Genomic DNA, 26,583 nt, shown 5'->3' with positions numbered 1-26,583 from the left:
AGCCCCTCAAACGAAAGTACTATTTTTTACTCAACACATATGGTTATAGTACATATGTACATATGTATGTATGTAAATAATTACAAAACGAAAATTGCTCTGTAGATATACTCGTGTACCATAAATGACTGCAAATGTGCACGGTGTGTATGCTCTTTGCCACCAGTACCTCGCTGCCGTGTCTCATCTCTCACACACGACTAGGCCACCGCCTCCTGCCGAGCATCGCGTGTGAACAGCTTATAGCGCGAAAATAAGAACCGGTATTAAGCTAAATTGTAGTATGCCTTATTCGTGCGCTCACTGAGTGTAATTCGCGGTCAGATCAACATTTTCGTCGTTGCTGCCGTCGTCATTATAGCCACCACCGTTTACCAATTTGGCTAGATTCACCTCTTCAGAATTTGGTCTCAGTCAGTCAATCGTGCACCGTTCAGCTCGGGACTTGTGATTCGCTGGTCGGTTGACCAAAATCTAAGAAAAGGTAGTCGATTCGCTAAGAACTCTGCATATACAGATTTTTTCCACTACAAATTTGCTAAGCAAACACCTACTACAAGTAATTTTTGTGAAAAAAGTTCAACAATCAAATTAACTAGCACGAATTTCATTCAGAACATGCAACCCCGCAACAACACAGTGTTTAATTAGTGAAAAGTGCAAATCGTATTGATTTCTTTGCGAATAAGCGAAAATCTCAACACAACGAAACGGCAAATGTGCTCAAATAGCGGCAATTGTGTTAATGAAATCAAGAATTTGCATGCTTTAAGCGTTTACCACATTTTCGCTTCTAAAATATTCATTATTTATTTAATGATTCATCGAATAAAGGAAAATTTTAAAATTTAGCAACTCCGCAAAAAGTTTTTTTTGGCGAAATCTATATGAAAGAATGATGTAGGAGAGCGACACTGAAAGGACCTGCAAAAAGTTATATAACTCAGAGCAAGTACTTTGAGAAGCACAGACGACAGAGATAAATATGCACATGTGTAGCTTGACATTAGACAACACGTCGCTTGTGTTTCGCGCTGGCTCGCTGAGCCGAATCGAGTCGGAGATATACTGAAATTATCCATTGACTGCTTTTGTATACATTAATTTTCTGCTCGATGCCAACATTAGTGGCAATACGAGTACAGGGTTGAGTAAATAATTTGTTGAAGCACTATAAGCTTGCATACATTGTACCTGTTCTCATTTATCAACTATAGTATATATACTACAGCATGCATACATACCATAAATGCCCAGCAGAGAAATCAAACAAGTGAAAATAATTCCTTATAGCATAATAAACATGATAGAACAGTTGCTTCAGCAAAGGCTTGTGAATCTTTTTCACATTACTTAAATTCGGTCTTAACCCTAGAACTAAACAATTCCTAGTGATAGTAGTAACAATCTCACCGAGAAACTGTAGTGCTGTAGCACATAAAAGACTGCATAACGGTACATATTGCACTTGCAGCAGAATTCATTCATGGGAATGTCACTCTCACTGGTTCATATACATATGTATGCATGTATGTACAAGTATATGTAAACAGATGCAGCTGCAATATCACAATTTAGATACTTGACTTGAATTTACCGTTTCATTAGTTTGATTATGAAAGGACAAAAGATTCATGTGACAGTTGACAGCGCAAATGATCGCCAATAAGAAAATTAGAGAAACACTTAGCTGTCAAATTCGCATATACTGTACTTGACAGCAACGCGCGAAGCCAGATAGCTTCGTAACCAGATCAAACTAAAAGGTGATAATCAAAGTGAAATTAGCAAATGGAGCTCTAATTAATTTAATGCGCAGCGTTGCATTGAACGTAAACTAAATTTGCTCTAACGTATTAATAATGACGCATTTTAGAAATGGCTTTGCTGAAATGAATACTTGATACGTGCGTTGCTTTGTTTAAAATCGCCAAAATTCAAGGGTTACTGATATTGGAAATGTTTGCACCGATCGAATTAGATATATATACATATTATATATGATACTATGTAGGTGAAAAGAGCGTCAAAGTTCAATTGAAATACTGAAGAGAAGTCTAAGTTAAACATTCATTAATGTATTTCCTAAATATATGTACATACTTATATATGAATGTATGTAATTAAAACCACAAAGTGAGCTTTCAAAATTAACGCAGTTAAAGCGTGTTTTAACCGAAAGCCACGACAATTTCGCCGGTTCGGTATGGGGTAAGATTTATCACCTGTGTACATACAATGATATGTATGTAAGTGCAAACAAGTTTTTTTTAGAAGTCTAGACAAAATTCGTTTACGCCAAAACATTATGTTGAGAAGCTACATGTATATCTATACTTCAATTATAGCAAGTGTACTTGAAAGCTTTCGAAAATATTCTTTAACCCTTATAGCCCAATAGATGTCTCTAGAGTCAAGCACTGGTCGATTAAATCGTTTTATATCGATCTTGGACATTTGTGTCAACATTAACCCAACAAAATATTTGTAGAGGTCTGTTTGCATCCCAAACTTATTCTCAACTGAAAATGTCACTTTTTGAGCCGAGTTCTCGGCATTTGCGGGAAATTTTGCTTTTCTTTTTTAATTCCAAGAAAAGTGCGGCTGAGGACCCGTCCACGCTTTACTGAGGCTGACACATACATAGATATTACTATTACTCTACTACTACCACTTTTTTTGTAAAGCAACTTGTGTTAGTTTCCAAAAAATGGATCATAAAGCATTTCGTGTTTCGACCGTTTTTATAAAATAAAGCCTTAAATTAAAAAAAAAAACGGCGAAGCAAAGTTGTAGACCTAATAAATTAAATTTTTAGGATTTTCTCATGTATTTCTTGTTAACATTTTGATGATTTTATGTTATCACCATCATTCAATTAAATAAGGTTGTGTCGGCAGCCCAAGAACAACAATTTCTCAAAAGTAATTGTATGTCAAAATCAACTGTTTTGCTTTGTTTTTATGTTTCAGAAATAAATTTTTATAAAATTTCAACCAATGAAAATTGCGTTTTTTTGAGTGATACTTGAGTCCGAGTAGGTTGTAACACAAAATCATCAAAATGTAAACAGACAAAAATCAACTGATTTTGACATTATGGATACACACACTTTTTTCGTAAGAAAAAGCAGGTTCCAAATTGACACAACCATGTCTAATTGAATCATGGTCATCACTGAAAACATATATTTTCATTGGCTCGAATGTTTGAAATAGATATTTGTGAATAATAACAATAAAGCAAAACTGCTGATTTTGACATTTGGAATTAAAACATTTTAATTTAATGCACTAATTTCACGTCTCCCGTTTTATTTTGATTAGGAGTTCAAAAATTGGATCGAAAATTTATTAAGTGGTGTTTCACGTTCACTTTTCTCTTCGCACATTTTAAATAGCTCTTAAAATTAGACAGACAGACGGACTACTAATCACTGTGTAAACACGAACAATTGCATATTCCTACTTACAAATGTATCAATATGTAAATCAGCAAACCCACTAAGCATGTACGTTAAGTTTAGGTGAAAAGGTATGACAGATCACATGAGTCAATTTGATTTAAACTCGTTTTTTTGTGTCTATTACAATTAGCGCTGTGTGAATATCTTCCCATTTGCACAATCAGCATGCACTTTTATGGAAATAACTACTGAAATCATCAGCTTTCGCTTAATATCGTTAACTACGCATTTTCATTATTAGTTCTCAGGATAGCGTTTTCGTTCATAAAGTAACTAATACTATCAAACATAGACTACTTATAAAATATCGACTTTGGAGCAAGAGTAAATCTACTTTAACACCAAAGAAAAAACTAAAGTTGATTTTAAATCGAGAGCTTGTTTTTGTACTGCAGTACAACCTAATGGCCGTTTTTTGGTACAAAGGTACATGAGAAGTACAGGTTGCTTGTACCCGAAAATTCGCACAGTTCATTTACATTTTACACAGTCTTATATCGATCGTCGATTGCTCACTCAAATATCGTAGAAGGATAATCAGGTGCAAAAATATAAAGTTGTCTACCTTACATTTGAAAACAACCCTTGATAAATGAGATAAATCCTGCATTTTATAATCAGAAGGAACCCGATTAAGGCCGAAATAGTTATTACAAAAGTTTGGTACGTTAGTTCTTTGAAATGCTCCGGAATTAAAAGACGGAAAGATTTTTTATGTAATTACTATGAAACTTTTACAGTTCGTTGCCTTGATGAGCATACCGCAATCTTGTCTTTATGCCGTGTTGCCGCATTGATAACGGTCTAGTGAATTGTCAATAAAGCCGTGTATATGTAATAAAGCAGAAAGTGAACACTTTTCATTCAACGATGAAGTGATTTTACTACGGAGCAGTAGCAAAGCCAAGGACAAACGGTAATAGAAACGATTATTTACACCAAATTTGTTATGCACTTGGTTATGAAGGTATGCATCACACGAAAGCAACAGATAAACAAAGTTGATCTTAAAGTTGTGATATAATTGATTGTATCTATGTATAATACATTTGTATTATATAAAGATTGGAAAGTCAAAAAGTATTTTCCCAAATCGCATGAACCTTAAAGGATTAAGAATTATTTTGTATTTCAATCGAAATTTGGAGCATTTATTCAATGGAAATCGCAAGTGTGTGAAGCGTCCGAGGATTTTTTCCACAGCTTAGCTTAAGTTGTTTGTTTACCTCATAGAAAACGTAAATCTTTTCCGTGCAGCTTGAGCAGAACGTAACCAAATTGGAGCATCTTTTCATGAATAAAACTCTCCTAATTTGAGGTGTAAATTCGTTTCATCGTTTGATTGACGAAAATGGCAGATAGAACAAGTAAAAAAATCTGACGTTATTCATTATTAACAATAATTTTTTTCTATTATTTTTCCTTTTGAAGTATTACATGTCCAAATTAAACCAAAAAAATCTATCTCACATTAAAAGAAAATAAAAAATAAAATATAGTTAAACGTTCATTTTAGAATTCTTGATATACATATATAAATACATATACACAAACGTATGTACATGCGGTTGTGCGTACGGTCGCAAAATCTAAGGAGCGCCAAGTGACGGTCAACACTGAAGAACGGGTGTGTAAACGCATGCGTCAATCGAATTTAGTTAGGTCAAATTTCAATCTTTAAATACATGTACATACATACGTACATAACTGTGTTGAAAAGAGTGAATTGTAATCAAGTTCTGTGGAAAGCTTCCTGTTAGTGGTCAATGATTGACTGTTTGTTGCGGGGTTCTGAAGTAAAGTTAACGATTTGCGCCAACACATTCTTCTCATATTCAATATAGCCATAAAAGTGCGGAACTATCACGGAAGAAATACACAATCAACCCTTAAATAGTGCAGCCGAGAACTTAATAGTGAGTGCTTAATTCAGTGCAACAATCAGTTTGATTTGATTCCTGTTCCCGTCGTACAACTTAAAACTTAATACAAGTGTGTGTGTATGTAATGGCGTTTTTGCGTTCCATTTGTGCTCAACGTGCCACATCAAATTTGGTTTATAGTCGCAATAAAAGTAATAGGAGCGCAACATCTGTGTGGAGATCGAGTGGTGAGGCAACCGCCACAGCATCTATATCGACATCGGCATCGTTAGGATCAACGAACCAGCAGGAGGTACGTCATGTAAGTAATCGTAAAGCAGACGATCTCAAATACTCAGCGGTAACACAGAGTCAGTTAAGTCGACGACAGCAGCAGCAACGTCAGCTTCTCAGCAGCATTCTCTTCTCACCTGCCTACAACTCACGGCATACACTATTCACGAAAGGTCAGCTTGATCGATCTGTAGTTGCTGCTCGGCAAGAGGCTGAGCCTGAAGTAAAACGACCCCGATCTCATAAGCCCCCACAACAACAACCAAATGTTCCTGCTAATCCCCAACGTGATCCCTTGGATGTCAGTTTCAATGATCCAGTCGCGGCATTCAAGAGCAAAACAACATGGGAGCTGATACGCGCTTACTTGGTATACACCGTTTGTTCCATTGAACCTGTAGTGGAGAACAATCTCAAGGTAAACTAAATTTGCATATATTCTTTAAGAGCACACATGCAATTTTTAAATCCATCTACATTTCGCATTATAGGTGTACTTGTAGAGTATACATAAATTATAAATAGAATAGATATAAAATGTCGTTAACGTCAGAATTCTGACATTTCGCCAGAAGTGTTGCCAAAGGACGCATTCTTTTTAAATAATATCGTGTTATTTTTATAACAATATTTATGGTTTTGGAGAAAGGTTTTAATGATATGTACATAATATGTATACCGTATTATATAGATGTTTAGAAAAGTAAGGGCTATGTTTCTATTAAGAGAATCGTTATTTCGGGCTAGCAATTTCGGAGTAAGTCAGAATTACTGGATATATTAGGGATATGGAAAGGTGGATTATTATTGAACTACTTACGAGTATGCTTAAATACAATTACGTCAATGGACTTATTTTTTTCCAAATTTGAGAGGTTTTCGACAAAATTTGTATGAAAATGAAAGATAAATGTTATTGGGAAGTTCCATTCTATTATGTTATAAAAGGTTAATTTGAATACAAAACAAGGCCAAGTTTGTTTCTATGAAAAGTCTTTAAAAGTTTAAGAGTTACGTAATTAAATATAGTATTTATAATATAAATCATATCAGACAACCGGGTCTATCAGATAGAGGAATAATGAACTTGCAAGTTCCCAACAGAAGTAGCCAAGCAGCATAGAACTGCACATATCAAATTATTATATCAAGAAGATTACAACCAAGGCTAAATTTATTTTTAATTTTTTTATTAAACTTTATAAATTATATCTCAGTCCGCATGTAATGTATAAAGTACGCTGCCAAAGTTGCTGCTTGTGATTCAAATGTATGTATGCCAAATTATTCTTTCAAAGGTTCAAGAGGTGACTAGTACATAAGAGTTTAAAAATAATTTGCTAGACAAGTGCATAAGCCAACTGTTATCAAAGGCACGAGTCAGACGTTTTGGCTTTCACTCATTGAAAAAATGAAACAAATGTTGCACTTACATCAGGTGTGGCGATTTGCTCTGACGATGACGGTGGGTCGTGTGATATACCTATTTTCCTCTTTTCTTAGGATGTACAGTATATTTGCACATAATGTACATGCTTACATGAAAAAGTTTTAAATTATGTGAAACGGGTTCCTCGTGCTTTTGTAAGTAGTATATGCATATGTAGATATGTATATGCACAAGAGTTTATGTGTAATGTATGGTGGAATTTATTGCCACCGGCATCGCAGGCCTGATAGTGGTGACGCCATCAAACGACAAGCCCCCTAAACCGGCCAACAGAAAGGCATACATATACACGAAAGAACACGAATACTTGCAGTATGTATGTATTCGACGACGAACGAACGTGATAAACCAGAGAGTGCCACCGACTAACCGACAATGGAGAGTACCAGCAAATAGACGCCCACGAACGCAAACGTCATGCCGTCGCGTGATTCGCTCATGCTGGCGGCCGTAGAAAAGTTTGCGCCGGTTAATGCAGATAAATTTTCAATATGAAAAGATTTTATGGCGCCGGAAATAATGCACACCTACATACATATACTTACATATTTACATGCCAAGTGTGTGTCGTATGAATTGTCTATGTGAATTTGATTAGCACTTTTTGAATGTGTTCTTCAAAGCAGCTTTTTAAAAAGTCACGTGATATACACTATTTCACGACACCGAAATTATATTTTTGCTGCTGCCTGAATTCAACGCCCATCGAGATTTGGACTTTACTATGTGTACAAAAGAATTTCGCTTATCTTGAGTTAAATACAAGTCGCAACTCTTGAATGAACAACATAAAAATACGGTAGTATTGCTGTGACAAATGCTATTGAGAGAAATGCATATTGTATTCTTTCACATAGTTTTGAATTTTTCCTACAGGGTACGTTCAACGTCATACCAAATTCCTTTGTTGCCAAAATTTGATTACGTTGGCATTGGCGTATTCTTTTCAGATGATTCACTATCTGAATTTCAACCAGCCGCTTTTATATAACTTGTTTGTCGTAGCTGTAGGTTTATGGTTTAAGAACATTTTCATCTTTAACAAACAGCGGACGAATAAAGTACTTTCATTTAGTACATGTACGTATGTTAATATGGTACAATCTTTGTATAAAATTTAGAGAACTTTCATGATATAATTGCGAATGAGAAAAATATTCATGTTTAAGTAATTGCTTGCAAATTAATATACAGCTGCAAACATAAAAATAGCAGTGCATATGTAACGATGTACGCAAACGAACGCATGACTGTGCCGCATCTATTCCTAAGTGATTGATTTGCGGTTAGAGGTGCGCCGCTGCAGCTAAAAAATAAAACTTTATGCATTCTAATAACCCTCAAAGATACGTCAGTACAGCAATTAACTAATGGCACAAATGGCTTCTCATTAGTATGGACTTCCTTTTCTAGGGCTTCTTCTTCGTAAGTGGCATAATCAAATCGCAATTAGAGCCTTTTTAGGATTCAGAAAATGGATATTGCCTTCAATATATAAAACGTAATTTATTCGAATGTGCATAATTAATATTAGAAAAATATCTTTTAATTACTTTTTTCGGCTATAACCGCGTAAACAGTGTCTACCCTAATAAGGAAGAAGTTATTTTATTTATAGCAAAATAGTCCATAGTATGTATATATGTATAGATATTTGTTACATAAATAAAGTTAGAACATCCACGAATAACGCAATAAATATTTTTAAGAAGATCATTATATAAGGAAAAATTTTTAAGAAAATAGTTCTCCATTAAAGCATATTCAAAGATCTACAGTAAAGAAATTATGTAATTAATAATAATTAATTTTATATTTCGCTGATTTTATTTTAAAGCTAACAAAAATTTATTGTTTTTTTTTCTTGTCTAACATTTTATACATACATACATACATGTATGCTGAAACCTAAAACGTTAGCAATTTTATGTTATTACCCTCAATTCTCCCACAAAAACATTTTAAATTATTGACAAACACATTGTGAAGTCAAACTTAATACATAATATACTTGTACATATATTCGAAGCATCATCTGCGCACACTAATTCAATTTTAAATAATATGAAATACTAGTTGCTGATACTAGTTGTAGCAATTAATTAAATTTTGAAGATTTGTTATCAAATGACAGGTTGTAAATGACAATGCTTTGAAAGAGGATAATCTTGACTGGGACATACGATTTCGACTTAAATTTGTAAGCTCAATTTATTTACATTTGAAAATTTATGCAAACATAAAGTCGTATCTGAAATGTTTTTTTTTCCTCCGCCGAATGCCCTTACGCACTTGGCACAGATGTCACTGACAGTCATACCCAGAAAAAACAATGTTTCGACAAATGAGTTTCCGCGCGAAATTTTAATTAAAAAGTTTTACTACTTTTTGCACGCTGTAGTAAAACTTACTTAATCACATAAAATTTAAAAAATAGCAGTTCCATATATGAAATGGTCAATTGTTTCAAAGTTATATGTCTCGTGGATGTTCTTAAAAGGATGGTGCGCAAAAACGCCTAATTTGAATAAAATAAACCGTTGATGCTTTTTAAATTGGTCTCTTGTTGCAGCATTGCAAACTAATTGATTAACTTTGATATTGAACCCTTCCACTATTAACGGAATTATACATCCCTGCAGAAATTCAGAAACTCAACAAAAATTCTGTTCACATTTTTGGTTAGCAAACCTTAGCACAGGAAGTTATAAGAATTTTCTGTTTCCGGTCATCTGTTTCTGGTTAATTTTATGACTGCGTCATTTTTTATTCCAAGTAATTGGCAAAACCATCTATTGAAGGTGCATGTCTCTTTATAATATTCATTGATCTTCGAAAGAAAATAAGTATTTATAGACCTCAAGATAAGAATCAAGTGAATGCGCAATAATATGTTCCAAATATATGGTATGCGTATAAGGTTATAAGGGTTATTTATAATCGGGATAAATGCCTCAATGGTATGATTCAAGCTATATTAACGGAATATATTATCTCATATATTTCAGTATTAAATTATAATTAAAAAAAATTAAAGTGAACAGATGGGAAAGAAGGGGAAAGGAGAATGTATATCTCGCATTAGTGATGCAATATTAATCACATTTACATATGCCAATAAATGAAGATCGAAGCGGACGTTCAGTTTTATGCAGCTCAATGAAAGAGGGATTCTTGCATAATACATGTTCAATGTGCAAAGAACCGTTATGTTGTTCTATGCTTTGGTAAATATCTGACTAGATTTTGATACTCTTGCAACATGATGCTACAGAGTTTTGTTCACCTAACGGTTGTATCTATCACCTACAACTAATCGGGATAGGTATAGGGTTGTGTACCATACATGTTATATAAATGATCAGGATGATGAGACGAGTTAAAATCCGGGTGACTATCTGTCCGGCTGACCCCATTTAACTAACAAGTCTTATGTACCTGAAGGTACTACCCTGGCTTTAACCCCTGCAACTTGCAACAGTATGAAATGTTCGGTTATATCCGAACTTAGGTCACCCGGGCGCCCGAAGTTGTAGCTACGCCACTGGAGGCTATACCAGTGTGACACTTTCAAAAAAAAATGTTTATTTTTTTTGCTTTTTCGATAGTTTATATATTCGAAAATATTGTGTGAAAACAGCAAGGTCGTATCTTGAATAGTTTTTGAATGGCAACGGGAACCGCTCAGAGGTGCAAACATATATGTATGTATATATATGTAAGTGAAACTTTAAACGCATTTTTCTCTAAACGACATTTTTCAAAATTGCTGACATCATAACTCAACTAGAAATAGACCGATCGACATCAAATTAAAACTGGGTATAGTTGAATACATTTGCTATACAATGGACTACGATCTTTTTCATTGGTTGAAAATTGTCAATTTGGCATTAAAAAAACGACCATTTTTTCGTAAAAAAAAATGATTTTTTTTTTTAATTACGCCATTTTCTTAATTTTTGATATTCTTCAAAGATCGTGGTTCGTTGTATAGGAAATATATTTAAGTTTAATAAACATTTTGAATTTTTAGTTTCAGCTAATCATTTGACCGGAATAATGCCATGCAGTTGAGGCACTTTTTTTCGGCACTTCCGCAGACAGCACATAACTCCGTTATTTTTCAATATTTTTGTAAAAAAAAAAAATAGCTAAAAACATACTTCATTACGTCCATAGAAAGTCGAAACATTCAATCTAGTATTTTCTTTAAAAAAAAATTCACGAAAATCAACTCATTCCTCACAGATTGTGCTATCAATAAACCACCGCATTAGTATAGTATATCATACAGCATTATTATTCCCAAAGTGAACTTTATATGTGTATACATATTTATATTTGATAAGTCTAGTAAATTCGTGGATAGTATTTCGTGCGAATCACGTGAACGGTGTGTTTAAAAAGTTCCACTTAAGGGCCAGTATATATCAGCATATGTAAAATCAACACATTTTATCTATTTAACGTTTGCAAAGACGCACAAACAAACAAACCTAACAATAAGTACTTGCTGCAATAACAAAAACATCTGAGAATCTGACAATCCGACAATTTAAATTTGGCGAGCGAGTGTTTAAGATAATTTGTGGCAAATCATCGTGGGTTGAAATTGGGTGAATGACTGCGGCCTTGACGTTGTGACGATTGCACGTTGTGCCGGTTCGACAGTTAACTAATTCATCCCACCAGTGTCATTATATGTATAGGTATTTCGTGTACAAACTGGCCACACATATGTATGTATGCTCGGTTCTACATGCATATTGAGACATCTGTTCATATATATGATCGTTCTGCAATGTTCCTAAGAGAACATTGCACGTCAATTGCGGGCCATGAAAAATATACAAATATTTGACAGAAATAGATTCAAAAGCAAAAGTGCAAAATTTTTGTTTTCCAAACTCGCATCCTTACACGCTCATTATGTACGACCAAAGTTCGCGCTGTTGAAGATATAAATATATAGTATATAAATATATTAATTCATGTATGTATATATTATATGTATGTATGTATTGTGTATCGTTAGGTTCTATTGAGAAAGGTAACAGTAAAAAACAAATATTTTTATTCATAAACATTGCCGAAGTCTGTGGATAGATTATCATAAATTATATTCATTTCGTTCGTTGTTAAATAAATAAATGTACTTATGTATGTATATATTTATGACAATGAATAATAATTTATATTTTAGCGTAGAAAATCGCTTTTGAGCATTCGTTTGCCATTTTCTAATTTCATTAGACAATAATTAAAACATTTCGTTAATATTTTACGAGGCAATAGTTGGCATTTACAACCGTATCCCTGCGTAAAAGTGATAATTATTGCTTAGAAATATAAAATTAAGAATCCAACACAGAAATTTTAAACGTTCCTACCTGTTACAGCGACGAAATGAAAATTCTGATAGTTCAAAAATTAAATTTTTACATTAGGGTTGTTCTTGAAAGATATCATCAGATATATGACTTAATTTAACTTTCTCCGCATATAATTTTGATGTCGCCGGGAGACAGTTTCAGAAGGGTTCAAGATGCAAAGTTTCCGTTGAAGAAGTAGTTGAGTGATAATGTGCACATATGTATGTACATACATATGTATGTACGTGACTAGATCTTAAGTACAAGGACATAGGGATATTGTATCTTACGTTTAATTTTTCAATCTTTTTATTGGCATACAATTGAGCAAAAACTTTATATGTGATGAATTAGACTTTAATAACACTGTTCTAGGGGTTGGGTTTAGAAAATACGCTTCCTAAAATGTTTTCTTTTTATTAAGAACCACCCTAAGATAAGCTTATTTGACTATATTAATGAAAAGATATGTAGCTTAGGCAATATGTTGTGTCACAAATATTTATTATAAATAATTAATATATGTACATATATATTTTATTTACATATGTATACTTTAAACGCACATTTGATATTCATCATTTTGTATATACCACGCACATCACAGCTAATGAAGATCGCCAATACATTGCTCGGCGACAAATTGTTTACCATGCTGATGAAGGGTACGTTCTACGGTCATTTTGTAGCTGGCGAAGATCAAGTCAAAATCATCCCAACACTAGAAAGGTAATTTCCAAAGTAAACGAAACTAACACTTCTTTCTATTTTTGTTATATTTTCACATGTGCCAACCCCATATTCATGCCACACCGATAATTGCCCGCTTTCGACAAACGCAATAAATCCCCCGCAAACGCTTCAATACAATCACAATTTGCGCGTGGGGCTACGACTCTTGCTAACGGCTTTCGTGCTATGCTGCGCTTTTCCTAGATAATGAAAATTACACGCGCTTTAATAGGTGACCGGCTCTTTGCGTTACTGATGAAGTTATCTTTTTATGGACACTTTGTTGCGGGCGAAAATAGACGTACTATCGTGCCTACTCTTGAAAGGTTTCTATTATTAATTTCACCTATGCGAGTTTATAATATATTCATGCACATACTTACTACATACTTATAACTTCGTATGTACTCGGGTAATAAAGCATGTGGCATGACTTTAACAACAAAAAAAATTCAATTCACTAAAACTTAACGATCGAACCATTAAATAATTATCAAATTATTTCTGTGTACACATATGACACACACACACAAAAGCATAGAATAACTAAATATAGGTGTGTCACATGACACTGACCCATAGTGGTTGGGTAATTCTAACAAAACCGAACAGCATCAATAATCCATAATCATGCATATGTATTTGTGAATCCCCGCACTCACCACCGCAATTGAAATTTCACAGTCGAACTGCTACTCGTGACATTTACTTGGCCATTATTTCGCTCTCAATGACGCAGCTCTATTGTGCATATATGGTATATCTATATGTAAGTATACAAGTAAGTGCTGGTGCATACCCAGAAAGCGTACTGCAGCTATGTCACAATTCACTTGACTACGAGTACTCGCATCTAATAATCCATTACTTTCCATACAAATTCCGCATGTAATAATGTGTGCCTTTAAGTGCCGTAATAACTCTCATTCATGACAAATACGAAACCCAGCAAAATGCACATGCAACTTAACCGATAACACACACGTGCGATTATATGCTATTTATGCATTTTGCTAAATGTTATGGAAACTTTCCAGGTTGCGCTCGTTTGGCGTGAAACCGATTCTCGATTACTCTGTGGAGGAGGATCTCTCTCAGGAAGAGGCTGAGAAACGTGAAGTTGAGTGAGTTGCGACTGTTTCTACTTGCTTGGTGATTACTTACAAATTTCTCTCTTACAGATCTTCAGTTTCTAGCGCTGGCGATGTCAAGGATGATGGTACGATAGCGCAATATCATGTGGAGAAGTCCTTCGCCGACCGTCGTTACAAAGTGAGCAGTGCTCGAACTTACTTCTACTTGAATGAAGCTACTTGCGAGCGTAACATGGAGATTTTCATAAAATGCTTGGAGGCCGTCTCAGGTAAGGAAGCAGGAGAGTAGCCGTACGTTTAAAAGCAATGCAATTATTAGTGCTTCAAATATACTAATACCATAAAGAGTAATCAAAATGATTTACCTAAACTTACCTTGTATCATAAATAAACAAATATGTGCATCAGTTTTGTCTCCTTGTGACTGTTATTCTAAAAGTCTAGAATCCTTGAAGGGTAATTGCATTTTTGTGTAGTGGTTGAACGAGTTCAAAACAGGAAAAGGCTGTCTCGTATAACAATCGACCCATGGCTGTCAACGGCAAATCTCCAAATCTAATTCCACCATGAAAAGCTTTTTATAATATTTCTCCTAGTCTACTTTGAACTTGTCGAATAATGATGAATATATGAATAACTGGGAGTTTCATCCGAATCATTCGCTTATCTACTCGAATCCTCCAATATCTGGAGGCATAGGAATATGTCTATAAATCTCCAATACTATTACTATTCACTTATGAATTGTTCACTCTGTTAGGAAAAGTGATTCTGCGTTGGTTTTCAAGGCTGACTTTGTTGGTGTTCTGACAACAGTGACGTAGAATTAACTTCTTTGCCTAGCCTGTTGTTCAGACCAATAATATCAATAACATCGGCATACGTTAGCAATTGCACACTCTTGTAGAAGATTGTACCTTGCCTATTTAGCTCTCCGGCTCTTATTATTTTCTCCAACATTAGGTTGAAGAAATCGCACTATAAGGAGTTGCCCTGTCTCAAGTCTCGGTACCAAGCGAATCGGAAACGTTTTTCTCAATTCTGCTCACATTGATGGTTACGACGGTTCCTTCTTCATTTTCGAAGAAAAATGGGTTGATGATTCCACCATACCAAAATCCGTACCATACAATGATTCGTGCTGGGTGTATTGGCTTCTCGACGACGTGCAGGTTTTCTGTGCCCCAAATGCGACAATTCTGCTTGTTAACGTAACCATCGAAATTTTTGGACTTTTTACTGAATATCTGTCACTTTCCGAATGGTATTTGACGTTTCCAATGTCGAAATATAGATAATTCAAATTTAAAACGTTAGATGGCCCACCCGTTATAACGAAGCCTAGTAATGAAAGCTACCAACTTTGTTAAAGTGCTGGCGAAAACTGCATCCACCTCAATTCACTCTTCGAAGTAAATACTGATACAGTAATAATCCCACAATATAAAAACAAGCTAAGGCTTAGTGCCAAATGCCGTGCCCCACTTTAGTGAAGATTAAATTATTGATTTTCGAATACTATATATTCGAAATTGTTTGGATTCCAATTGCGTTTTAAAATTTAAAAACAGTTTCTTTGTTTTGCTTGTGTTATTGTAGTATGTTCTTACATAAAATCTTTTAAAACTGTGAAGAATAAATTTTCCTTGCATAAGGTTCTCAATGATTGACTACATAAATACCTTTATATGTATAAGCTTATACTCATTATGAGTCGCATATATTCTAAATATAAATCACTTGTGCAAACAAATTATGTACAGATGGTCATAAATACATACATGTGTATATACCACGAGCTTTTGCTATCAAAACACCAAATTTGTTTTCGCACAAAAGAAAATTGCGTTTAAAAGCATGTTTTCGTTTGTGTATACTCGTACCTCCTTGTGACAATTTCAGATTCTATGAATATTCTCATAAATGTGCTAGCCCAGCCCTTGAAGGTATTTGCAGTTGTAATTCAAAGCTAAAAATTAAAAAATTGGTAAAATTTTAAAAATATTTGGAGACAATTTTATTGAGAACTCTAATTAGTGCAATGAAAACTTTCGTTGCTGGTTAAGCAAAAAGCTGTGAACATATTTTATTTACGCCTTGATACGTATAGACCCCGTTATTGCTCTTGCACACATGTTAACTGTTTTCAAACACTCACACAAAAGTGAGGTTATATACAAATGTGTCCCAAACTGTTCTAAACGTATTACGTTTTTATTCCCACCACGAAAATGAGTTTCACTAGTTTGAGTAGTTTCTATGAGTTCACAAATATGTTCAAAGAGTAGCATAACATTTTGTTTAATGTAGGGACTTAAAATGAAATTGTCAAAGCAACAGAATCCAATAACTAGTTTTCATTAAAAACTGCTATTTTATGCTCATCGGTATGATCAAGGAATTCTGTACAGGTGAAGTAAGAAATGGATCACGAGAAATAATTTTAATGTTGATGGCTAAAACTACTATAACCCAAGGAAACAAGACCGTATTTTAAATCAAAACTACAATTTCGAGAGAGATGTTTATGTCAATAAAAACGATTAAAAAATGTATAAAACAGTGACTCTTTCTCACATTTTGAACAAGTTTAAGAGGGTTCCAACAAGTCAACTTCCCATTAATACCACAAGAGTCGTAAAACAGCGGATTAAAGACCAAAATTTTGAAATTATTGAGTAACCACTATATTGACCTGGTCTAATATTTAACAACTATTGAGTGAAAAGTATACCAGAGTAGGAGACAAAGTAAAGACCCTGAAGGTCTTAGTGACCATAAATATAGTCTTGCCCATTAAAGCAATTACAGCGTTAGAAATTTATGCCGAGTTTCGAGACAATATATATATCAAGAGTAGAAAAAATATAAATCAATGGCAAAAAGAGTCTCGTCCTCGTCATAAGGATTTATACTCTTGTGATCATTTGGAAAACAAACATGTAATTAAGAGCTAAATTCTGGAACACCCGAACATTTCTCGATTTTATTCATTCCAAGCACAAATAGGCACCGTTATAAGGAAAATACGCTCTATTAATTTTATTAAGATAGCTCACATATTATTGGATATATGTGGTATAAAATTCACCCGGAAGTTCGAAAATCTTTTTATTAGGTATATGGGGGCTAAGAAAAGTATTGACCCGATCCAACCCATTTGTAACACACAGCCATACTACCGAATTTCGATTATATATCTCATACATTAACCAATATTTTCAGTAAAAAGTAAACCACAAGCACTGGGTCTTTCTTGATTTGTATGTTGGAAAGTGAAAGTTTCAAATGGAATTTAAAATTGAGTTATATGGAAAGTAGACGTGGCTGTAGTCCGCTTTGGCCCATTTTTCCCACTGTAACATAAAAATATTAGAGGAATGGCACGTATTTTCACCTAAAAGTGGGCGGTACCAGCTCCATTGTCCAATTTTGACCCCGGCTCCTTTAAAACTCCCTTATACCATCGTGTTTTTCTAATAGATGAATTTTCTTGCTGAGAATGAATAAAATCGAATGAAAACTTGCCCTAGACTAACAATAACCCGGGTTTAATTCTTACAAGTTGCTCGAGATTGAAATGTTCTGTTATGTCTGAACTGAGCTTACTGGTCTCTCATTAGTTTTTCAGATATTGAACCTTTCCAATTGACCCAAATTAAATTGGAATTTTTAGAAGAAAATAAAAAAGTTGAACAAAACTTTCTTTTACCTCAAACTTTGTTGTTTTATTAACACTTAACTAATCTTTGAAACAAAATTTCATCAAAATCTATGTTTTGACCTTTTAGAACGTTAAAAAAAAGTTTATTTGTTATGTTAAAATAATTATTCAAACTATTCCGTTTTTATTGCTAAGTTAATGTTATGTTATACTGCTTATTTACTTTGGTACTCAATTTATTTTTAACACATTACTAATTTTTTCCCTCACCAATGAATTCTTTCAAATTTGGTTTACTGCTTATGAAATATTATAATCGCACCAATCAAAACCAATAATTTCCACTAACCCACTAACAAAGATGACGATCACAAAACTGTACCCCGACCCGTTGCTGAGGGTAAGCTAAACTTGGAATTACATAGATATACAATGTTTGCATTCTAGCTTGGCCAAACATTTAACATTTTGTACATACGAATAAATGTTTCGTCCTTTGTATGTATGTATGTACACCTATAAGCCCACTGAATCTGCTGCCGTGGCATACGAGTACAAATAGAATAGTATTCCCGCCATGTAAATACATACAAGTATATAAATGTATATAACTATGAAACTATATAAAGTCGTAGCATACATCCCTCTAATTGTCGTGGTTTTAATTGATTTCATTCCACCTAGGCGCCACTTTTGGTACTGGTATTACGGCAATTAAGCTTACGGCGCTTGGACGGCCACAGCTTTTGGTGAGTTTGAAAATGACATTAAAAAGACTTAACTTTATAATAAACCATTTTGGGATTCCCTCTTTTTAGCTACAAGTTTCGGAAGTGATAATGCGTACTCGCAAATACATGGAGGACCTAGTCGGTGGTCAGGGTAATGTACTGACTCATCACAAAACGATTAAAGATCTGGAAAAGTACTATTCCAGTTTGGGTGACAATAAAAATGTGCAGGATTTCTTGAAAAATGTTACTTCTGACAAGGAAGGGTGAGTTCCTCACCGATATTGCACATGAACATGAGCTATTAATACATCTTTTCTTTGAAGTATACTCCACTTATTCCCCTGGTCTGGCATTGTCGATGAGGACTCGCAGTTGAGTGACACATTCCGTGTTCCAGACCCACAGACCGGACAAATGCGTCGACTGATCTCACAGATTCCGCCCAAAGAAGAGGAAATGTTCAGGAATATGATTCGCCGTGTCAATACAATTGTTAAAGTAATTCTTTTCCTTCACCTACCTTTTTACCTTTTTGTTTGACAAATTTTGTTGCTTTTGTTTTGTTTATAGGCCGCTGCGGATCTGGACGTGCGCATAATGATCGACGCTGAACAGACATATTTCCAACCTGCCATTTCGCGCATCACTCTGGAAATGATGCGAAAGTACAACAAAGAGAAGGCCATCGTATTCAACACATATCAGTGTTACTTACGAGAAACTTTCGGAGAGGTAGGAAAATATTCTCTTAAATGTCAGTAAACTCATTGATTTCCTCATTTACTTTAGGTGTGCACTGATCTGGAACAAGCAAAACGTCAGAACTTCTATTTTGGCGCCAAATTAGTGCGAGGTGCCTATATGGAACAGGAGCGAGAGCGCGCGGCTAGCATGGACTATCCGGATCCAATCTGCGCCAATTATGAAGCCACCACTGATATGTACCACAAAACATTGACTGAATGCCTGCGAAGAATAAAAGTGAGTAAAGCGATGAGTATTTGCACCTTCAAGACGAAACTGAAAATATTCTCTGCTTTATTTATTTTACAGTTATTGAAAGACTCCGGTGAGGACGCTAAGAAGATTGGAATTATGGTGGCATCACACAACGAGGACACAGTGCGTTTTGCTATCGAAAGAATGAAGGAAATTGGAATCTCACCCGAGGATAAAGTCATCTGCTTTGGTCAATTATTAGGAATGTGCGATTATATCACCTTCCCACTAGGTACGTATGTACTCTTACACCTGCGAGCCACATATTCAATACATATGTATATAAGTAGTAGATAGACGCCTAGTAAATTGGTAAGTTAAAATTATTATGGCTGCGACTGGCTTTTCGCTTAAGAAGTCAAAAAGTAAGCTTCCATATAAAATACAAAATACTGGCACACATATTTATTTTCGTATACCTGCTGGAACATATCTGTATACCGCTACTTCCAAAGAGACTTTTGATCATAAATAAAATTTATCTCGATATTAATGAGAACAGAATGTTAGGTTTAATCGATTGGAATCAACGCCTTTGTGTCCGTTTTTACTAAAACCTGAAAAAGCTTTTCGAAACCTGATATTTTCCTCTTTGACTTTAAGAAACAAGTTTAATGTTTTTTATTTTAGCTTTCCCACTCTGTTTCCTTTCTACAAGAAACGCTGTGGTGACCGTAACAATTTGAGTTTCGATTTCGATTGAGAGAATGTTTATTACGTTTATCGATAATTCAACAAGAAACGATTTTTCAAGCTCTCTTGCCATCTCTCCAACACTTGCCTGACGATTTTCAAGCACCATATCTTTCACTTTCTTAATATTTTTCTCAGTTGAAGACGTCGAAGGACGTTCAGAACGAGGCATGTCTTCAACTATTTCTCGACCTCAAGTCTTTTCCAACATTCGCACACGAAATTTGGTTAGAAATACAAAATATGAGACAAATTCTTTTTCCGATATTGTTATCCATTAAAGACAGTCCTACCTACTTACCAAAAACATTTTTTTAAAAAAATATCATTAACCTGGGGAATTTAATTACAATTTCCAGGTGCCCAATGTATTTTAAAATATTTGTTAGATATGTAACTACGGTGTATTTCAGGTCAAGCCGGCTACTCAGCGTACAAGTACATCCCCTATGGACCAGTCAATGAAGTTTTGCCATATTTGTCTCGGCGAGCACAGGAAAATAAAGGTGTGTTGAAGAAAATTCAAAAGGAAAAACGCTTGCTACTTTCCGAAATCCGTCGTCGATTTTTGACTGGCAAAATGTTCTACAAGCCTAAGGGCAACTATGTGCCCATATAAACTTGCCCCACTTAAAAGGTCCATCACACAAATCGAAAACCAACTTACATACACACACATACATACGTTGAGCATACAGAGAGAACACAAAGGTGAAATCAACAAGGTAGAGGACTTGGGAATCACCAATTGCCGAACACAGATGCAATAAAACATTGCTGAAAAATCAAAATGTGTAAGATTTTATTTATACAAATAAATCCTTAACCGAAACACACAACAAATTGATATTACGAAATATTTGTATCTATAATAAATGTGAAGCCACTGATATAAAATGAAAAATGTTAAACATTAGACTTACATACCTAAAAACTGTATCTAATTTTCGAGAACAACAACAACATCACATTTGAGGACTGCTACTGTCTACTTAACGATGCATTGGCACACGTATACTCGGACATACGTGTATGTATGTACATATGTAAGAGCTGAAGTCACACGCAAACATTGTGGACTCACTGAAAAGAAAAGACACAGTTGGGTGCATGCATGTGTGTACGAACTGCGGAAGCATAATCCTCGAACGCTGCTCGAAAATTCAAAAATCTCGTCACTATTTTACTTTAAGTTGATCGATCTAGTTCGTGTTTTACTTATAAGTCTTATTTTGTGGTGGCGCGTTTTATCCTTAAGAAACTATGCTAACGTATGCAACATACCTCTTAGCGCTGCAAGTGCTGCTCGTATTAGTTTTATTATTTTAATTATGTAAGCACGATAGATCTAAGCACCTCCCTCTCCACATGTACTATTCGAAATGTTTCAGTGCTAAAATATATTTTTATCAATATCTAGTGGAATCGAATGTAAATTAACTCAATGTAAACATATAGAATTTTATTTCGGGAGAGTCTTTTAGATCATTGAATGCACCTACGCATACATACAGATATTTAGTATAATTTTGGTAGCTTATTATTTAGTTTTGTTTGGCGCCTAAATATATGCTTTATGACTATATTCAAGTATTATAATAAATAATAAACAAGTGATTGTAATGCCCAAAAAAAAGTTCATGCGCTCCGCAAGCTTCAGTTTTATTGATCGCCATTCTGTTCGCTAAATATTTATTTTCAGCCAGTAAAAAAACGAAAGCAAAAGCAAAATCGACCGCCGCACTTTGCATTCACTATATATAATGTAGTAAATGTTGACTTTTTCGATATTGAAATGACAATAATAAACTGTTAAAGTGGACTAAGCATCGTTAGGAGCACATTTACAAGAATATATGGACATACTTTAATAAACAAAATGTGTAATTTTAAAAAATAACGAATTTTCGAAGCAGCCGTGCCGGATTAAATTTCAATTATTGTCTATACCCCAATATTTACCATATTTACCCAAAGAAAATAAATGTTGATTACGAAACTTAAATCTACTATGCTATATTGTAATTGTAAATGTAATGGACTTTTTTTAGTTTTAGTCAGCTTCAATTAGTGTTTCTAAAATATGTGCATATTAAAAATATAACTATAAACCAGAAAGGATGCTAGAAGTTGCTCGAGAACTAATACTGAAAAACTGTAAACAGTTACTAATGCTTATTCGAATAAGGGGATTCAAAACAGTTAGCAAGTTAAGCGTTAATGGTAAACTGTTCGTATACATATGTATTTATTAAATTCCATTATACAAGAAAAATTCCTTTATTTCAGTGTTGAATAAAATAAAAAATAAATAAAATAAAAAAATAATAAAATTACATTGGAACTGTTATTATTTAGCCACTTTCATGAGAGAAACACATCAAATTACAAATTATGTAAGCCATTCCTGAAATGTTATTATATCGTAGAGGATTTGGGAAATGCCATAAACAGAGCATATAACGAGTGAACCAAGTAGAGGTACCTTTCCAATAGCCCTTTTACGGACAGATCTTGCGTGAGTCGTGTCAAGCGACATGTTATTTTTCAGAATTGTTTGGCGTTTCATCATGAAAAGATATATGACAGAACAACGTTTACAACTTGTTAAGCTTTATTACGAAGAGGTTCTGTAAAGAATGTATTTCGCACGCTTCGCTCAAATTATGGTCAACACAATCGACCTACTGAGCGTACTATTCGCAACACCATCACCCATCTTAAGACCCAGCATTCCTCATTGGATAATATTCAGTGAAGAAAATATAGCAGCCGTAGCTGAGAGTGGAGAGTCGATTCGGCGCTGTTCGCAGCAACTCGGACTGACGTATGGAACGGCTTGGCGCCTTTTACGTCAAGATCTTAAATTGAAAGCGAGGAAAACACAGCTTGTGCAAGAGCAGAATCCACTCGACCTCTCAAAACGACATCGTTTCACTCTATGAAAAGTTTCAAAAAGAACCGGAGTTTTCGACCCAAATTTTGTTCAACGATGATTCTGGCTCAATGAGTATGTTAACAAGCAAAATTCACGCACTTGGGACGAAGAGCAACCTGAAGAGATTCATGAGCTGTCATTTCATCTAGAAAAAACAACGGTTTGGTTTGTGGGCTGGAATCGTCGGACCATATTTCTTCAAAAATTATGCCGGTGAGTACGTAACCGTCACGGGCGCCCGTTAACGCGTCATGATAACCGACGCCACTTCTCACACATCGCATCATTCAATGTATTTATTGAGAGAACACTTCGGTGAGCAAATAATTTCCAGCAAATATCCACTCATCTCGCTTTTGCTTTTGCTAATAGCATTGTATACAAAATTTCATATTTTCTTTTGAAAGAATTTAGTTGTATACTACATGTCTCTCAATTCGTAATAATTTAAGAAGTAAATAATATGTGATTGACGAAACGAGTTGTTTATTTTTAACAGCTGTTCCCAGAAAACTAGTTTTCGCACGTTAGCTCCCTTTTCATAGACCAGGTCACTTATATGTATGTAATTCAAGAAGTCATAAAATATTTCGAGGTGCATAAAGAAATATATAGTAAAGTAAGAGGTAAATTTGTGTACCAAAGTTAAGCAGATTGAACAAAGACACCAATATACAGTGTTGGGTAACATGATTGAAACAACTCTCAATCATACACTTAAAACCAAATTATTAATTATCATCCTTAATTTACTACTACACAATAGGGTGGGTCGATTCAGGACTTTTTTCGATTCGGGATTTCTAATAATGCGGAAAAGTTGCCTTAGTACTTCCTGATTCCAATGCAACTTTTTGTTTTGGGATCGGATTGCATCTTCAACCCCAACTCCGGCCTTGAAATTTCGGAAATTCGCCTAAAATCGTGAAATTGTCTACCTAGCGCCTGAAATACGCATCTCATGGCAAAATGTGTAAAACAAAAGTTATTTGTCACGTCAATTGCTACCGAAATGGTATATGTGATCATGGCCGTAGGACGAACCGTTCCCGAGATACGAGCGAAAAGGCTGCGCGCCACACCGCAAGGTGAAAATCGGCTTGCGGCCACACTTCTTGACGTCGATTTCGCCGAGTGCTATCACTCACATTCATTCACATACGCCAAAGGACACGTTCGGATAGGTCTCCACATAAGTAAATATTTTTTCATCGAGTTCCTTCACTCTTGTCGTTGATTTCGCCGAGTGCTATCACTTATATTCTCTAAACAGAACACAGAACACAAACTGTCTGTATCTAAATTTAAATTTAGACAGAAATGTCCTGTGTTTGGCATATATCCGTACAATCTCTCTGAGTCCCAGTTACCTACTTACCAGGATGTTCTTTTGTGTTATCAGTTTGAAAGATTTCGTATATGGCGACTCCGAGGCGACAACTATGAACCTAGGAGTAAAGAGGTTACAGAAATAGTTGCAAAAAAGGTTGAAAATACTTTCAAAAAGTCATCTATTCCGATAGTTTCACACACCAGAGTTGTACAAATGCTCACCACATACGAGTACCATAAGAAATTTCTGACTCTTATTAGAAGAAAATTGATGTGGAACATCTAGAAGTTGTCGGTGCTGATGGCACCAACACGAACACAGGTTGGAAAGGTGGAATCATTCGGAAACAAAAAGAAAGAATAGGTAGGCCATTACAGTGGGTTGTTTGTCTTCTACAACGAACTTCCATTTTTTGGTCTTTTCGAACACAGAGATGGTGTCTCAAAGAGTCCAAATACATTCTCTGGCGACATAGGTAAATTGCTCCCTGATTGTGAGAAGTTGCCTGTTGTCAAATTAGAAAGTTTTCCATCCAGCCAATTACCTTCTGAGGTTATTAATCCGACCCAAGTTAGCACAAACCAAGCTTATCTCTATAAAATATCAGAAGCTGTTATTTCCGGTCAATGTTCCTCAGATTTAGCGTCGATGCATCCAGGTAACATGTGCAAATCTCGTTGGATCACCTGTGCAAATAGAATTCTGAGATTATACATTTCTACTGACAAATCAACCAAGGAAATAAAGATTTTGGTCAAGTACATACTTACAGTTTACTCACCTTTGTGGTTCTCAATAAGATTCAACAGTTCAATCAAAGATGGCTCGCGCCATCTCTATGCCCGCTAAACTGCGCAAGGTTGTCGATTCATCCATTCAACAGAATGCTTTCTTTGCTCTTCCAGAAAACATTCTCCTTAGTATGATGACTGACGAACGGATAGAAGTCAGAAAGTTGGCCCTTGACCGTCTTTTGGCAGCAGAGTCTGACACCATAAATGGAAGAGTCTCCTTAGTATGATGACTGACGAACGGATAGAAGTCAGAAAGTTGGCCTTTCACCGTCTTCTGGCAGCCAGAGAAGCAGAGTCTGACACTATAAATGGAAGGGTTAGATGTAATAAAGTGCCAAAGATGAATTTCAAAACTAATAATTATTACGATATGATTAACTAGAAGACTATTACCTTGACTGTTCCACAAGTTCTTTGTTCAGTTTCTAACGAAGAACTCATAAAAGGGCTGTCGGGAGACACTGCAGAGGTATGGAAATTTAGTGAATTCCCCTCTCATACCGTGGCAGTCGAGAGAACTGGTGACAGAGGCATCTTCTAAAGTTATTGGCCCCCAATCTCGTGATCGTTTTATACGCTATACACTGAAATCTAGGCAACAAATGCCAAATTTTCGTACAAAATCTGATTTTATCAATAAAATTGCCACAGATTCAGACTAAAACAAGCCTGACCTATGGTTGGTTTGTTGGGTTGGGCTTGGGAGGAACCCGAAGAGCAGCCACCTCCACGCGGTGGGTTCTGGGTGACCAATACAGGTTAGCTGAGAGCTGAAACAATTTTCACCTTGCGCTGTGGCGCGCAGCCTTTTCGCTCGTATCTCGGGAATGGTTCATCCTACGGCCATGATCACATATATGTACCGTTTCGGTAGCAATTGTCGTGCCAAATAACTTTGGTTTTATAGATTTTGCCATAAGATGCGTATTTCAGGCGGTAGGTAGACAATTTCACGATTTTAAGCGAATTTCCGAAATTTCAAGGCCGGAGTTGGGGTTGAAGATGCAATCCGATTTCAAAACAAAAAGTTGCATTGGAATCAGGAAGTACTAAGGCAACTTTTCCGCACTATTAGAAATTCCGAATTGAAAAAGTCCGCAATTGACCCACCCTACTACACAATAATATGCTATTGAAAATTTACTCGTGAGAATT

At 35.2% G+C, this 26,583-nt stretch overlaps 1 protein-coding gene across 6 annotated transcripts; it reads left to right on the top strand.

The window, feature by feature from the left end:
• Window positions 1–173: 173 nt before the first annotated feature.
• LOC105222650 (proline dehydrogenase 1, mitochondrial) lies at window positions 174–22,701 on the top strand. Of its 6 annotated transcripts, none has more exons than XM_011200046.4 (13): window positions 325–484; window positions 5,311–6,040; window positions 13,384–13,505; window positions 14,217–14,303; window positions 14,361–14,542; window positions 18,299–18,337; window positions 18,622–18,686; window positions 18,756–18,934; window positions 18,995–19,169; window positions 19,242–19,403; window positions 19,461–19,652; window positions 19,725–19,902; window positions 20,777–22,701. In XM_011200046.4, exons 2-13 carry the CDS (start codon window positions 5,474–5,476, stop codon window positions 20,980–20,982), a joined length of 2,154 nt encoding a protein of 717 aa, XP_011198348.1. In that variant the 5' UTR covers window positions 325–484; window positions 5,311–5,473; the 3' UTR covers window positions 20,983–22,701. The 6 variants fall into 6 exon arrangements, with proteins under 6 accessions (XP_019844665.1, XP_011198348.1, XP_011198346.1 ...); XM_011200044.4 differs by lacking the exon at window positions 13,384–13,505 and adding an exon at window positions 13,055–13,176; XM_019989106.3 differs by lacking the exons at window positions 13,384–13,505; window positions 18,299–18,337 and adding an exon at window positions 13,055–13,176 and having other exon boundaries at window positions 174–484.
• Window positions 22,702–26,583: the final 3,882 nt, after the last annotated feature.

Source organism: Bactrocera dorsalis, chromosome 4 (genome assembly GCF_023373825.1).
Source record: "Bactrocera dorsalis isolate Fly_Bdor chromosome 4, ASM2337382v1, whole genome shotgun sequence".
NCBI classification, from domain to species: domain Eukaryota; kingdom Metazoa; phylum Arthropoda; class Insecta; order Diptera; family Tephritidae; genus Bactrocera; species Bactrocera dorsalis.
Note: the sequence above shows the minus strand (reverse complement) of the source record. Positions and strands in the feature narration are given on the sequence as shown.